The 17,231-nt window shown below is 44.7% G+C and overlaps 1 protein-coding gene across 1 annotated transcript in view; it reads left to right on the plus strand.

The window, feature by feature from the left end:
* The first annotated feature begins 3,596 nt into the window (after window positions 1-3,596).
* The window catches only part of mrvi1 (murine retrovirus integration site 1 homolog), a 272,971-nt gene continuing 259,336 nt past the window's right edge, over window positions 3,597-17,231 (plus strand). Inside the window, exons 1-4 of the mRNA XM_072271388.1 lie at window positions 3,597-4,175; window positions 8,127-8,204; window positions 10,204-10,260; window positions 11,865-11,924. Coding sequence (XP_072127489.1) covers window positions 3,597-4,175; window positions 8,127-8,204; window positions 10,204-10,260; window positions 11,865-11,924 — 774 coding nt within the window. The remainder of the gene's footprint in view (window positions 4,176-8,126; window positions 8,205-10,203; window positions 10,261-11,864; window positions 11,925-17,231) is intronic.

Consider the following 17,231-nt stretch of genomic DNA (forward strand, 5'->3'; position numbering starts at 1 on the left):
TCCCCTTTTCCTAACCTGACACCATTCAAGTAGTAATCTGCCTTCCTGTTCTTGCCACCAAAGTGGATAACCTCACATTTATCCACATTAAACTGCATCTGCCCACTCACCCAACCTGTCCAAGTCATCCTGCATTATCGCAACATCCTCCGCACATTTCACACTGCCACCCAGCTTTGTGTTATCTGCAAATTTGCTAATGTTACTTTTAATCCCTTCATCTAAATCAATAATGTATATTGTAAATAGCTGTAGTCCCATCACCGAGCCTTGTGGTATTTCACTAGTCACCGCCTGCCATTCCGAAAAGGACCCGTTAATCCCTACTCTTTGTTTCCTGTCTGCCAACCAATTTTCTATCTATGTCAGTACCCTACCCCAATACCATGTGCTCTAATTTTGCCCACTAATCTCCTATGTGGGACCTTATCAAAGGTTTTCTGAAGGTCCAGGTACACTACATCCACTGGCTCTCCCTTGTCCATTTTCATAGTTACATCCTCAAAAAATTCCAGAAAATTACTCAAGCATGATTTCCCCTTCATAAATCCATGCTGACTCGGACCGATCCTGTTACTGCTATCCAAATGTGCCGCTATGTTGTCTTTTATAATTGACTCCAGCATCTTCCGCACCACTGATGTCAGGCTAACTGGTCTGTAATTCCCTGTTTTCTCTCTCCCTCCTTTCTTAAAAAGTGGGATAACATTAGCTACCCTCCAGTCATCAGGAAATGCTCCTTAATCTATAGAACATTGGAAAATAATTACCAATGCGTCCACGATTTCTAGAGCCACCTCGTTAAATACCCTGGGGTGCAGACCATCAGGCCCTGGGAATTTATCAGCCTTCAGTCTCATCAGTCTATCCAACACCATTTTCTGCCTAATGTGAATCTCCTTCAGTTCCTCCGTTATCCTAGGTCCTCCGGCCACTATTACATCTGGGAGATTGTGTCTTCCCTAATGAAGACAAATCCAAAGTACCTGTTCAACTCGTCTGCCATTTCCTTGTTCCCCATGATAAATTCACCAGGTTCTGTCTTCAAGGGCCCAACTTTGGCCTTAACTAATTTTTCTCTCTTCACGTACCTAAAGAAGCTTTTACTATCCTCCTTTATATTCTTGGCTAGCTTCCCTTCGTATCTCATCTTTTCCCCCCGTATTGCCTTCTCAGTTTTCCTCTGTTGCTCTTTAAAAGTTTCCCAGTCCTCTGGCTTCCCACTCGTCTTTGCTATGTTATACTTCTTCTCTTTTATTTTTATACTGTCCATTCCTTCCCTCGTCAGCCACGGTCGCCCCTTACTCCCCTTAGGATCTTTCTTCCTCTTTGGAATGAACTGATCCTGCATCTTCCATATTATTCCCAGAAATACCTGCCATTGTTGTTCCACTGTCATCCCTGCAGGGTATCTTTCCACAACTTTGGCCAGCTCCTCCCTCATGGCTCCATAGTCCCCTTTGTTCAACTGTAACACTGACACTTCCGATTTTCCCTTCTCCCTCTCAAATTGTAGATTAAAACTTATCATATCATGGACACTACCTCCTAATGGCTCCTTCACCTCGAGGTAATAGGCAGATGAGGAGAAGAGATGAGGTGAGAGGGCACCAGAGTGGGAGTGGGCCAGGGAAAGCTGGTAGGCATGTGAGGAGAAGTATGAGAGGAGCCAGAAGGGGAATTGAAGAAGAGTGAAGGGGGAGGGGGAAAGTTACACTCACAACAGGCTGGAGGAACTCAGCAGGTTGAGCGGCATCCATGGAAAAGATCAGTCGACGTTTTGGGCCGGGACCCTTCGTCAGGACTGTAGAGGGAAGGGGCAGAGGCCCTATAAAGAAGGTGGGGGGAGGGTGGGAAGGAGAAGGCTGGTAGGTTTCAGGTGAAAAACCAGTAAGGGGAAAGATAAAGGGGTGGGGGAAGGGAGGCAGGGAGGTGATAGGCAGGAAAGGTGAAGAAGGAATAGGGGAAAGCACAATGGGTAGTAGAAGGAGGCGGAACCATGAGGGAGGTGATAGGCAGCTGGGGGAGGGGGCAGAGTGAAATAGGGTTAGAGGAAGGGAGGGGGAGGGAATTACCAGAAGTTGGAGAATTCTATGTTCATACCAAGGGTCTAGTCATAGTAGTAGTCGTACTTTATTGATCCCAGGGGAAATGGGATGGAGACTACCTAGACGGTATATGAGGTGTTGCTCCTCCAACCTGAGTTTAGCCTCATCATGGCAGTAGAGGAGGCCACGGATGGACATATCTGAATGGGAATGAGGAGCAGAGTTGAAGTGAGTGGCTACTGGGAGATCCTGTCTGTTTTGGCGGATGGAGCGGAGGTGCTCGATGAAGCGATCCCCCAATCTGCGTCGGGTTTCACCGATGTAGAGGAGACTGCACCGGGAGCACCAGATGCAATAGATGACCCCAACAGACTCACAAGTGAAGTGTTGCCTCACCTGGAAGGACTGTTTGGGGCCCTGAATGGTGGTGAAAGAGGAGGTGTAGGGACAGGTGTAGCATTTATGTTTACAGGGATAAATGCCGGGTGGGAGATCTGTGGGGAGGGACGTATGGATCAGGGAGTCGCGGAGGGACCGATCCCTGCGGAAAGCGGAGAGGGGTGGAGAGGGAAAGATGTGCTTAGTGGTGGGGTCCTTTTGAAGGTGGCGGAGGTTGCGGAGGGTAATGTGCTGGATCTGGAGGCTGGTGGGGTGGTAGGTGAGGACAAGGGGAACTCTGTCCCTGTTGTGGTTGCGGGAGGATGGGGTGAGGGTTGAAGTGCGGGAAATAGAGGAGATGCGGGTGAGGGTATCATTGATGACGCAGAAGGGAAACCACGATCCTTAAAGAAAGAGGACATTTGAGATGTCCTGGAACGGAAAGCCTCGTCCTGGGAGCGGATGCGGCGGAAGCGGAGGAACTGGGAATAGGGAGGGGGAAGTTACTGGAAGATCAAGAAATCAATGTTCATGCCATCAGGTTGGAGGTTACCCAAATAGAGTATGAGCTGTTATTCCTCTAACCTGAGAGTGGCTTCATTGTTTCTGTAGAGGAGGCAATGAACCAACATGTCGGAATGGGTATGGGGAATTGGAATTCAAATGGTGGGCTACCGGGAAAGACTGATTGTTACCGATGGAGCGAAGATGCTCAACTGCAGAATCTCTTGTGTTTGTTACTTGCTAGGGAATATGTTTCAGGTCTTGCTTGAAGCAAATATAGACTGTTCCATTACCTAAGAAATGGTTGAAGTTTACTTGCTCTGAAATGCAACTGAATTTATTTTTGTAGAAGAAGGAGAAGGAGGCTGTGGTTGCTCAGTTGTGGTCAGCATCTGGAAAGGTAGGTGCACTTCCTTCATGTATTGGCAGAGTTTGTAGTGGCTACCCTGTGATATTGTCACATTTCAATGTTAGCTACAGAAAAAAATGCACAGCCAAGTGTTTGATGCCTTCAGCTTTTGAGGTTCATTTTTTATCGGTCATTTCTATGCTTCTCTTCACATATTACTGGGAAAGGCAGGAGAATGAGATTGAGGGGAATAATAAATCAACCATGATGGAATGGTGAAGCAGATTCGATGGGCCAAATGGCCTAATTCTGCTCCTATGTCTTATGGCCTCCTATTGTTCACTGGATTTCAGTCAGAGTACCAGAGAGCAATCACTGGATTTCAGTCAGAGTACCAGAGAGCAATCACTGGATTTCAGTCAGAGTATCAGAGAGTAATCACTGGATTTCAGTCAGAGTATCAGAGAGTAATCACTGGAGTTCAGTCAGAGTATCAGAGAGCCATCACAGGATTTCATTCAGAGTATCGGAGAGCCATCACTGGATTTCAGTCAGAATATCAGAGCGTAATCACTGGATTTCAGTCAGAGTATCAGAGAGCAATCACTGGATTTCAGTCAGAATATCAGAGAACAATCACTGGATTTCAGTCAGAGTATCAGAGAGCCATCACTGGATTTCAGTCAGAGTATCAGAGAGCAATCACTGGATTTCAGTCAGAGTATCAGAGCGTAATCACTGGATTTCAGTCAGAATATCAGAGCGTAATCACTGGATTTCAGTCAGAATATCAGAGAGTAATCACTGGATTTCATTCAGAGTATCAGAGAGCCATCACTGGATTTCAGTCAGAATATCAGAGCGTAATCACTGGATTTCAGTCAGAATATCAGAGAGTAATCACTGGATTTCATTCAGAGTATCAGAGAGCCATCACTGGATTTCAGTCAGAGTATCAGAGAGCAATACAGCACTGATACAGGCCCTTTGGCCTCTCTAGCCCATGCCGACCACCATGCCCACCCAGCTAGTCTTAATTTCCTGGCCATATCCCCCCAAGTCCCATCCCTCCATGTACTGATTCAAGTGTTTCTTAAATGATAATGTAACCTGCCTCAACCACTTCCTCTGGCAGCTCATTTCACACACCCACCACACTCTGTGTGAAAATATTGCCCCTTACTTTTAAGTCTTTCCCCTCTCATCCTAAACCTGTCCCTCTAGTTTTGGACTCCTCTACCCTAGGGATTACACTGTTCCTGTCCACCTTATCCATGCCTCTCATAATTTTAAACATATTCCCCCCCTCCTTTCCTAGTTAGACCATAAGACATAGAAGCAGAATTAGGCCATTCAGCCCATCGAGTCTGCTTCATCATTGCATCATGGCTCATTTATTATCCCTCTCAACCCCATTCTTCTGCCTTTTCCCTGCCATTTTTGATGCCCTGACTAATCAAGAACATATCAATCTCTGCTTTAAATATACACAATAGCTTGCTCTTTGCAGTCTCCATGGCCATGAATTACACAGATTTACCATACTCTGGCTAAAGAAATACCTTCTCAGCTCTGTTCCAAAGGGGCACCCTTATATTCTGAGGTTGAGTCCTCTGGTCCTAGACTCTCCTGCTATAGGAAACATTCTCTGCACATCCACTCTGTCTGTGTCCTGTGGTCCTAGACTCTCCTGCTATAGGAAACAGCCTCTCCACATCCACTCTATCTGTGTCCTCCGGTCCTAGACTCTCCGACTATAGGAAATATCCTCTCCCCATTCACTCTATCTGTGACCTCTGGTCCTAGACTCTCCGACTATAGGAAACGTTCCCTCCACATCCACTCTGTCTAGACCTTTCAATATTTGATAGGTTTCAATGAAATCCCCCTCCCCGCATTCTTCTAAACTCCAGTGAGTACAGGCCCAGAGCCATCATGGGTTAACCCTTTCATTTTCAGAATCATTCAGAGATTAAGGGAGCTAGGGCTTTACTCTTTGGAGAGAAGGAGGATGAGAGGAGACATGATAGAGGTGTACAAGATAATAAGAGGAATAGATAGAGTGGATAGCCAGCGCCTCTTCCCCAGGGCACCACTGCTCAATACAAGAGGACATGGCTTTAAGGTAAGGGGTGGGAAGTTCAAGGGGGATATTAGAGGAAGGTTTTTTACTCAGAGAGTGGTTGGTGTGTGGAATACACTGCCTGAGTCAGTGGTGGAGGCAGATACACTAGTGAAGTTTAAGAGACTACTAGACAGGTATATGGAGGAATCTAAGGTGGGGGCTTATATGGGAGGCAGGGTTTGAGGGTCGGCACAACATTGTGGGCCGAAGGGCCTGTACTGTGCTGTACTATTCTATGTTCTATGTTCTATTCTCTTTAACCTGCCCCGGATCCTCTCCAATGACAGTTTTTCTTAGATTAGTGGCCCAAAATTGCTCACAATACTCCAAGTATCTTCAAATAGTTCCAAGGAATAAAGACCTGGCCTGGCCAACCTCTCCTTTTAATTCAGTAGTTCAATATTTAATTTAAAAAATCATCCCCAGTGTTTTTAAGTCTCACTTCTCCCTGTCTCTGTTTTCCTTCCTGGCCTCTGTCAGTGGGAGGAGGCTGTGTTTGTGGGGGTGGATGCAACACCAATCAAACGTACAGGGTTGAGCTTCTCGAGGGCTATTGTCATTGAATTCGTCTGGTACGTGGGGACATTTCCATCCCACCCCGAGGTGTGCATCATGGATGAAAATCAGTAAGATACGCAGGTGCTGGAAATCTGCAGTAAAACGCTGGAAACTCTTTCCACTGAAGTGACTTTGGTGGAGTCTGCGATTGATGTTAGTTTTCACACAATGGGTATTTGAGGCTCTTGTTGTGCGTTTTTTTTCTTTAAATGGGTTCTAATGTGTTACTTTGTTTTGTGGCTGCCTGCAAGGTGAATTTCAAGGTGATATACTATATATATACTTTGATAATAAATGTACTTTGAACTTTGAACACTCAAGATGACAGTCGGCCTCTGTGGAGAGAAACAGTTGATGTTTTAGATCTGGGATTGTTTATCACCATTGAGAAAGAGAAAAAAATGTCGGAGTACGAAGCATTGGAGATGACGGATGGTGAAGACCGTAAGACACAGGAGCAGAATGAGGCCATTTTGGCCCAGTTAGTCTGCTCCACCAGTCCACCATGGCTGATTTATTATCCCTCTCAACCTTATTCCCCATAACCGCTGATGCCCTGACTAATCAAGAACTATCAACATCTGCTTTAAATATACCCAATGGCTTGGCCTGTGGGTGGACATAGAAAAAGTACAACACAGTACAGGCCCTTCGGCCCACAATGTTTAAACTAGGTCAATCTAATGCTTCCCTCCATTTTCTATCATCTAGTAAGTGAGTCCCATACACCCAGCACTCTGTGGAAAAAACAAAGTAAGCATGAGGGGACTATCAGTTGTTCAACTGCCCCAAAACAACAAGCTTCACAACTTACATAACAGTGATTGGGAGGGGTATAGATAGGGTAACTGCAGGCAGGCTTTTGCCACTGAGGTTGGGTGGGACTACAACCAGAGGTCATGGGTTAAGGGTGAAAGGTGAACAGTTTAAGGGAAACATGAGGGGAAACCTCTTCACTCGCGGGGTTGTGTGAGTATAGACGGTGCTGCTAGTACAAGTGGTGCATGCAAACTTGATTTCAACATTTGAGAGAAGTTTGGATAGGTTCATGGATGGTAGGGGTATGGAGGCCTATGGTCACGGTGCAGGTCGATGGGAGTAGGTAGTTTAAATAGCTCTGGCATGGACTGGATGGGCGAAGGGCTTGTTTCTGTGCTGTACTTCTCTATGACTCTACACTATTAAACCTGATTCTGGTTGTGGTTCTGAGCAGTTGAACATCAGGCAGTACAGTACAGTACCAGCCTCTTTTGCTGAGCACAATGCCATTTTAAACTGTACATCTTCTGTGGTCCTATCCCTCCATTCACTGTCTGTTCATGTCTCAGTCTGAAAGCCTGTTGTATCTGCCTCCACCACCTTCCCAAGCACCTACCATTCTGTGTAGAAACAATATCTGCTCCATAAATCTTAATTAAACCCCCCCCCACTGCTCTTTAGTATTTGACATTTTCTCCCCGGGGAGAGGGTGGGTGAGGGAAAAGAATCTCTGCCCTCTGTCTGGCTCTGATAATCTTATAAATTTCTGTTAGGTTACTACTTGGTCTCAGATGCTCCAGAGAAAACAATTCTAATTTGTTCAGCCTTTTTTTATAGCCTAAACTCGCTAATCCAGGCAGCATCCTGGTAAATCTCCTCTGCACCCTCTCTAAAGCTTCCACATCCTTCGTATAATAAGGTGACCAGAACTGAACACAATACTCCAAGTGTGACTTAACCAGGGTTTTATAGAGCTGCAATATTACCTCACGGCTGTTGAACTTAGTCCCCTTATTAATAGAGACTAACAATCCATACAACTTCTTAAACCATGGCTAATAAAGTTAAAGTGGCTAATACAAGGGAGCATAATTTTAAAGTGATTTGTGGATAGTATAACGGGCATGCCAGAGGCAATGTATCGACACAAAGAGTGGTGGGTGTGTGGAACACCTTACCAGTGGTGACGGAGAGGGGTTAGGAAAGTCGGAGAGACTCTTACGTGGATGATAGAAAAATGGAGGGTTATGTGGGAGGGAAGGATCAGATTGACCTTAGAGTAGGTTAGAAGGTTGGGGCAACATTATTGGTTGAAGGGTCTGTACTGTTCTGTGTTCTGTGTTGTGTTTGGCTTTGGATTAATGGTGTCACTTTGCGTTTTACACACATTTTGTTTGTTGTGTAGATTGAGAAGTTGGAGAGGGACAAGCGGGAGCTCAAGTATCAGATCGATGAGCTGCTGACCCAGAAGGCTGATCTGACTGTGAGTATATATCCATGGTAATCTGTGAAAATCAAGTAAGAAAACACAACTGTCTTTGTCCGAAACCTGGAACAAGATTCAAAACACTCAACAGGTCAGGCAGCATCTGAGGAGAGAGAAACCATCTGAGATTGTTTAATGTCATTTCCAGTGCACAAGTGTAAAGGAGAACAAAATAATTGTTAACAGATGCTGGAAATTCAAGCAACACACATCAAAGTTGCTGGTGAACGCAGCAGGCCAAGCAGCATCAGTAGGAAGAGGTGCAGTCGACGTTTCAGGCCGAGACCCTTCGTCAGGACGAAAATAATTGTCACTTCGGATCCGATGCAGCACGAAAAAAACCACAATAAAATAAAGAACACAATAATAAAAACACAAAAAATACAAATACATAAGATAGTTTATATGCACATTGATTGTATGTCCATAAAGTGCCTGTACATAAGGTGACTCTGACAGGAAATGATAAAGTAATGGTAGTTGGGGGTTTGGAGGGGTGGGTTAGTGGGTGGAGCTGTGATGAGCCTTTCTGCTTGGGGAAAGTAACTGTTTTTGGGATTAGTGGTCCTGGTGTTAATGCTACGTAGACCCCCTCCCCATGTTGCCGATGGGAATGGGGCGTCTAATGTTACCAGAACATACAGTACAGGCCCTTTGTCCCAGCATATTATGCCGACCTATATAAACCTACTCCATAATCAATCTAACCCTTCCCTCCTACATAACCCACAGCCAACCATTTTTCTCCTGACACAGGTATTGTTGTCCAGGTGGTTCAAGCCAAACAGAGAGCCAAAGAGATTATAAATATGATGTAATATGTATAGAAATTATGTACACCATATTAATCTCAGTGATATGTGTTTTTTTGGATTAGACTAATTGTTATTTTATTTTCAGTTTAATAATTGCATGGTAGTGTTTTATATAACTACTTATATACATGTGACTGCTTAGTATGTTTCCTACTGGTCACAGTATGTATATGCAATTGTTCAGTGTGTCCCCTAGTGGTCACAGTGTGTATATGCAATTGTTCAGTCTGTCCCCTAGTGGTCACAGTGTGTATATACAATTGTTCAGTGTGTCCCCTAGTGGTCACAGTGTGTATATGCAGTTGTTCAGTGTGTCCCCTAGTGGTCACAGTGTGTATATGCAGTTGTTCAGTGTGTCACCTAGTGGTGACAGTGTGTATATGCAATTGTTCAGTGTGTGCCCTAGTGGCCACAGTGTGTATATGCAATTGTTCATTGTGCCCCTAGTGGTCACAGTGTGTATATGCAGTTGTTCAGTGTGTCACCTAGTGGTGACAGTATGTATATGCAATTGTTCAGTGTGTCCCTAGTGGTCACAGTGTGTATATGTAATTGTTCAGTCTGTCCCCTAGTGGTCACAGTGTGTATATGCAATTGTTCAGTGTGTCCCCTAGTGGTGACAGTGTGTATATGTAATTGTTCAGTGTGTCCCCTAGTGGTGACAGTGTGTATATGCAATTGTTCAGTCTGTCCCCTAGTGGTCACGGTATTTATATGCAATTATTCAGTGTGTCTCCAAATGGTTACGTTTGCGTGATTCTGGAAAGCTCTGGAAGCTTCTCTTGGAATATTTGAATAGGGGATTCCTGATTGGTGAATTCCTACCTGTAACCTTGAATGGAATCTTCCTTATCTATTGAGTATATAAAAAGCTGCCGATGAGGATGCACCATTAATTTAATCTTTTGCTTCTTCTCTGCTTTCTACTATTAACCCCTGTCACTGTCCATTTTTCAACTTCCTTTCTTCAATGAAATGATTGTGAAACAACAACTTTTATGCCTCTTTGCTGACCTCCAAAAGAACCTTGGATTAAAACATCAGAATCCAACATGGTGCTATGGTATAAAGACAAAGACTGAGTTGTATTCTTTGGAATCAGGAACAATGGGTCACTTTCTAATCAGTCCGCTATTCTTTATGGTGAATGCTTTCTTTCCGTGTGTGTTCTTGTCTTCCAGAAACAGATTCATGAGGCTCAAAACCAGCTGATTTCCAAAGACGCTTTGATATTTGAGGTACGTAACATAGCTGGATTTTACATTGTTATGGGCCCTTAATTAATAATCCTAGAAGATCGACAATGGTTCACTAGATGTGCATAAAGTTGATAGAAAGTGAGAATATATAACAGGGCTTCTCTCTTTGGAGTGAAGCAGTCTTTTTGCATTGAGGTTGGGTGAGACCAGAACCAGAGGTCGTGGTTAAGACTGAAAGGTGAAATATTTAAGAGGAATCTGAGAGGGAACTTCTTCAGTCAGAGGGTGGGGAGAGTGTGGAGCAAGCTGCCAGTGCAAATGGTGGGTGCGGGTTCGATTTCAACTTTTAAGAAAATTCAGATGTGTATGTGCATGGGAGAGGTACGGTCCCGGTGTGGGTCAATGGGATTAGGCGGATTAATGCTTCAGCATGGACTAGATTGGTTGAAGGGCCTGTTTCTCAGCTGGAGTGTTCTACGTGAAGTAGAGTGGTCAAAGGGGAATAGGTGGAGAATCAGCGGGATTTAGAGTTACACGTGTTCACCTGCAGGAGAGCGATGGGAAAAGGCAGCAAGTCGACAAAGGAAATGCTGTGTCTGATGTCGGGGACCACCGGCTAGCTGTGCAAGGTCTGATTTATATAACCATAGGAACAGAATTAGGCCATTTGGCCCATTGAGTCTGTTCTGCCATTACTTCATGGCTGATCTATCATCCCTCTCAATCCCACTGGTCTGCCTTCTCCTTGTAACCTTCGATGCCCTGACTAATCAAGAACCTATAAATCTCCGCTTTAAATACAATGTACCCAATGACTTGGCCTCCACAGATTCACCACCGTCCAGATAAAGAAATTTTTCCTCATCTCTATTCTAATTGGACATCTCTCTATCCTGAGGCTGTGCCCTCTGGTCCTAGATCCCCCCACCATAGGAAACATCCTCTCCACATTAACTATACCGAGGCCTTTCAATTTTCAGTGTTTTAATGAGATTCTCCCTCATTCTTCTAACTCCAGTGAGTACAGACTCACAGACATCAAACTCACCTCATATGATAACCCTTACATTCCCAAGATCATTCTCGTGAACTTCTTTTGGACCCTATCCATTGCTAGCACATCCATCCTGAAATAAGGGCCCCCGAAAGCACTCACAATACTCCAAGTGTGGTCTGACCAATGACTTACAGAACTTCAGCATCACATCCTTGCTTTTTGTGTGCGGCTGTATTAGAATATAGAGCAATGCAGTAACAGAACAGGCTTTTCAGCCCAGAATGTCTGCACCCACTAAACCTCCCCTTCAAATGAGAGAAATCTGCACCATGAATGATTTAGCCCCAGGGGCCATTGAGGAGAGGCTGAAAGATTCCTAAATGGCTAACTAGCAGAAAGAGTTGGTGGTCAGGAAGACAAACACAATGTTAGCCTTCATTTTCAGAATGTAAGAGCAAGAATGTAATGGTGAAATTTTATAAGGCATTGGTCAGAACACACTAGTAGTAATGTGGGAGAAGATGGTGAGACAATTCCAACAGCAACCTACTTTGCGGAAATATCTGTGGGTCAAGGCTGGCTGTTTTCCTGATGCAATACAAAGATGAAATTGCTTATTATTCAAGCTCTTCCCACGATGTTCCAGGAAAACATCATGATTGAAGAACTGAAGATGTTGAAGGCAGAGAGCTGTAAGGTGATTGAGGTATGTTGTCACTGCACTTAATGCCAAAGTTGAAAGTAAATTTATTATCAAAGTACATATATGGCAACATCTACTAACAGAAGATTCATTTTCTTGCAGGCATTTACAGGAAAATAAAGAAATACAATAGAATTTATGAAAAACTATAAACATAAACAAAGACGGACAAACAACCAATATGCAAAAGAAGACAAATTGTGCACCAAAATATACTGAAAGCATGAGTTGAATGAGTCCATTGAAAATGAGTCTTTTTTATGGAATCAGTTCAGTGTTAAGTTGAATGATGTTATCCACACTGGTTTAGGAGCCTGACGGTTGTAGGGTAATAACTGTTCCTGAATCTCGTGGTGTGAGACATAAGGCTCCTGTACCTCCCGCCCAATGATAACTGCGAGAAGAGAGCATGGCCCGAATGGTGGAGGTCCTTAATGATGGATAGCAACACATACAAAATGCTGGAGGAACTCAGCAGGCCAGGCTGAATACACAGTCGATGTTTCAGGCCAAGACCCTTCATCAGGACTGGAAAGGAGAGGGGAAGTTCTCAGAGTAACAAGGTGGGGGGAGGCGAAGGAGGCCAGCTGGAAGCTGCTAGGTGGTAGGTAAGGTCAAGAAGAACTCTATCACTGTTAAGGCAGCAGGAAGATGGGGTGAGTGCAGATGTTCAGGAAATGGAGGCGATGCAGATGAGGACAGCATCAATGGTGGAGGAAGGGAAAACTCATTCTTTGAAGAAGGAGGACATCTCAGATGTCCTGCAAAGGAAAGCTGTGTCCTGGGAATAGATGTGATGGAGATGAAGGAACTGAGAAAAAGGAATGGCATTTTTACGGAACATAGAGTGCGAAGAGGTATAGTCAAGATAGCCGTGGGAATTGGTGGGGCTGTTCTGTGGAGGAGGACATCTCAGATGTCCTGAGCTTGACGATAGTTGCTGCTTTCTTGTGGCAGCACTCTTTGTATAAACGCTCAATGGTGGGGAGGGCTTTTCCTGTGATGGACTGGGCTATGTACACCACATTTTCCATTCCTGGGCATTGGTGGTTCCATACCAGGCTGTGATGCAACCAGTTAGGATACTCTCTACTGCACATCTTCAGAAGTTTGTCAAAGTTGTGGCTGACATGCCAAGTCTCTGAAAAGGAAGTAGGAGGGTCTATTTTGCCTTCTTTGTTATGCTGGTCCCAGGACAGATCCTCTGATATGGTAGCATCAAGAAATTTAAAGTTACTGACCCTATCTATCTCTGATCCCTTAGTGACAATTGGCTCACAGATCTCTGGTTCCTTGTTCACAGGGGTGGGAGGTGAGAGAAGGGATTTATGTCACATGCACTCTGTCTGTCTGGCAAGCAGGTGAAAGACTGAAGCCTTGCGGAGATCTCTCGTCGAGGCCACGAGCTTGTTGATGCTGCAGTACAGAGGAGTATTTCATTGCCCAAACATGCTGTGAACTCAACACTTTCAGCTCTTAAACCTTAAGAGGGGATAACTTCACTCAACATTACTACTAATGGGCTGCTGGACTGGCTGTAGCGTGAACTGGCTTCATGTCTGTGAACTCACTTTCGTGAGGTTTAGATCTGAGTATTATTTGTTTATTTTTTAAGTTTTTGCACGATTTGTTCCTTTTTTACACACAGGATGTTTGATTGTCTTTTTAATGGATTCTTTGTTTTTGTGGCTGCCTGTAAGACGAATTTCAGGGTTGAATATAGCAGACATACTTTGCTTTATACTTTGAACTTTGTATTCAGCCCAACACTGAACTGTTCTCACAACCAATGGACTCACTTTCCACAACTCCTCATCTCAGATTCTCAATATTTATTGCTTATCTATTTATTACTATTATTTTGTCTTTTTTTGTTTTTGCACAATTTGTTGTCTCTTATACCCGGGTTGTTTGTCCGTCCTGTTGGGTGTGGTCTTTCATTGATTCCATTGTGTTTCTTGTATTTACTGAACGAGTATCAAGGTTGAATTTGGTGATATATATGTACTTTGATAATAAATTTATTTTGAACTTTGAACTTTCAATCTAATTCATTGAGTGTTTTTAAAAGCCACTGTGTGGGGGCAGTTCCCTCTCAACCCTAGAAATCCAGATCCAGTGTAAAAATAGTGGTCACAAACTGAGGTCTTCTCTAGTTGCAGTGGATGACCATGACTTCTTCATGCCCTGTACATAAATAGACAATTACTGGTTGGTTGTCCATCATATCCAACAATGATTGGAGACTTGTGTGGGAGAGTTTTTAAAGTGGAAAAGCTGTTAGACTGGGGCAGTTCCTCTCTGAATCTTGGATGTCCGGGTCCAGTGGTACGAGTAGTCATCACAATTGGAGTCTTCCTTGGTTGCAGTGGATGACCATGACTTCTGTGCCCTGTCATGCCCTTTGCTCTCCACGGAGCTTGGTAGAACCGTCTTTCTGGCTGTTGGACCTCACTATTGATCTCATTGCATGGTCTGCCAGATCTGATTTCACATTAGGACAGGCATGTCCCTGTCTCACCAGGGTATCCTCACCTGGTTTAGCCTGCATGTCAAAGTGGTGTACCGGGGTGTGGCTGGTTTTGCATGCAAATAGCTACTTGGAGCTACAGGTGAGAGCTGAATGACCTGTGGGGACCAAACATAAGTGAGCTGCCCCAGAATGGACATGACAGGTCCCTTCACCAGAGGTGCTACCCCTCCCTGGACACCCCACGCACCCCATATTTCGATGTACTTGTGACAAATAAAGGTAATCTTTTAGATGTTAATATATGATCTTCTGGATGCTTGTTTTGTACGAGGACATTCCGTGTATGCAGACACATCAGTTGTGACCTTGGTGAGTAAGCGGGCAGGTTAAAGAGGCAGTGGGGTTCGTTCCTGCTTCTAGTCCTGACATTAGAGGCATAGTGTCAGGAAACAGGCCCTTCTGCCCCACTCACCTATGCTGTCCAAGGTGCCTACCCAAGCAAGCCCTATTGCTTGAATTTGACCCATATTGCTCTCAACCATTCCGATCCAGATTACTGTTGAAATATCACTGAAAGTACTGTGAGAAGCTTTGGGCCCCTTTTCTAATAAAAGACACACTGGCGTTGGAGAGGGTCCAGAGGAGGTTCACGAGAATGATCCCAGAAATGAAAGGGTTAACATATGAGGTGCATTTTGCTCTAGGCCTGTACTCAATGGAGTATAGAAGAATGGTGGGGGGATCCTATTGAATATTAAAAGGCCTAGATAGAGTGGATATGGAGGGGATGTTTCCTATAGTGCGAGAGGGTACAGAATAGAGGAACATGCATTTAGAACAGAGATGAGGAGGGATTTCTTTAGGCCAGGTTGCTGAATCTGTGGAATTCATTGCCACAGATGGTTGTGGAGGTCAAGTTATTTAGTGTATTCAAAGCAGAGGTTGAAAACTTCTTGATTAGTCAAGGGGTCAAAGGTTACAGGGAGAAGGCAGGATAATGAGATTGAGCGGGATGGCCATGATAGAATGGCAGAGCAGACTCGATGGGCTGAATGGCCCCATTCCGTTCCTACGTCTCATGGTCTTATTAGAGGTACAGATTTACGTGGCACAGAGACAGGCCCTTTGGCCCAATTCATTCATGCTGACCAAAGTGTCTACATAAGCTAGTCCTTTTGCCTGAATTTGGCCCATAGCCCTCTCAACCTTTGTGATCCACACTACTGTACTATCAAAATGTTAAGTACAAGTTCAAGTTTAATTGTCAATCAGACATACCCATGAATGCAGCCAAACAAAACCGTGTTCCTCTGGGGCCAAGGTACAAAACACAGAACCAACAGTCACACACAGCACAGATTAAAGGCATCCGTTAGTCTTGTGAGACCATGGATCTGCGGCTGGAAAGTTTTCACTCTCCAGGGCGCAGGCCTGGGCAAGGTTGTATGGAAGACCAGCAGTTGCCCATGCTGCAAGTCTCCCCTCTCCATGACACCAATGTTGTCCAAGGGAAGGGCATTAGGACCCATACAGCTTGGCACCAGTGTCATCACAGAGCAATGTGTGATTAAGTGCCTTGCTCAAGGACACAACACGTTCCCTTGGCTGGGGCTCGAACTCACGACCTTCAGGTCGCTAGTCCAATGCCTTAAGCACAAAGTGCATATAATGATAGCAGAAAAACATAGAGTCACAAAAATATATAAAAATAATATAACCCAGGTCCCTGAGTGTCTTTTAAATGTTGTAATTATATCATCCCCCTACCACTTCCTCTGGCAGCTGGTTCTACACACCCACTACTCTCTGTGAGAAAAAAACCTGCTGCTTGGATCCTTTGTAAATCTCAACCCTTTCACCTTAGACCTGTGCTCTCTGGATTTAGACTCCCCTACGATTCACCTTATCTTCACCCCTCCTTTACATGATTTTATAAATCTCTTTAGGTCACCTCTCAGCCCCCTACACTTTCATGGAAAACAGTCCCAGTCTGTCCAACCTCTCAGGCCCTCCAGTCCCAGTAACATCTTTGTGAATCTTTCCAGCAACCCTCTGCAGCTTAATCACATCCCTTGCGATAGTGTGGCAACCAGAACAGCACACGGTACTTCACGTGCTGTCTGAACAATGTCTTCTACAGTGGTAATATAAAGTACCAAACCTTGTACTCATTGTCCTATCCGATAAAGGCCAGCACTGCCACCCCTGCCTCTGATCTCAGGGTGTGACGTTTAGTTGACGTTTTACAGTGCCATCTGTAAGATCCGGGTTCAATTCCTGCCATTGGCTGTAAGGAGTTTGTACTTTCTCCTGGTGACCATGTGGGTTTCTTCCGGGTGCTCCAGTTTCCTCACAAGTTCCAAAGATGTACGGGTTAGGGTTAGTAAGGTGTGGACATGCTATGTTGACTCTCGAAGCGTGGCGACACTTGCGGGCTGCCCTTGCACATCTGTTGGACTGTGTTGGTTGTTGGCGCCAATGATGCATTTCACTGATTGATTGGATGTATGTGTGACAGATAAAGCTAATCTTTAATCATTAATGAAGAGTCACCATTACAAAGGATGCAGTGCAGGCAGACAATAAGGTGCAAGATCGAAACAAGGTGGATTGTGAGGTCGTGAGTTCAGCATATCGTACTAGGGGAACTGCTCAAGAGTCTGATAACAGTGGGGTAGAAGCTGTCCTTGAGGTGGTTTCAGGCTTTAATATCTTGTATCTGATGGGAGAGGGAGAAGAGAGAATGTTCAGGGTGGGCTGGGTCTGTGAGTACGCTGGCTGCTTCACTGATGTGGTGAGAGGTGTATTCAGAGCCCGTGGAGGGGAGGCCGGCTCCT

The sequence above is a fragment of the Mobula birostris genome, chromosome 11, assembly GCF_030028105.1.
Source record: "Mobula birostris isolate sMobBir1 chromosome 11, sMobBir1.hap1, whole genome shotgun sequence".
In the NCBI taxonomy this organism is placed as follows: Eukaryota; Metazoa; Chordata; class Chondrichthyes; order Myliobatiformes; family Myliobatidae; genus Mobula; species Mobula birostris.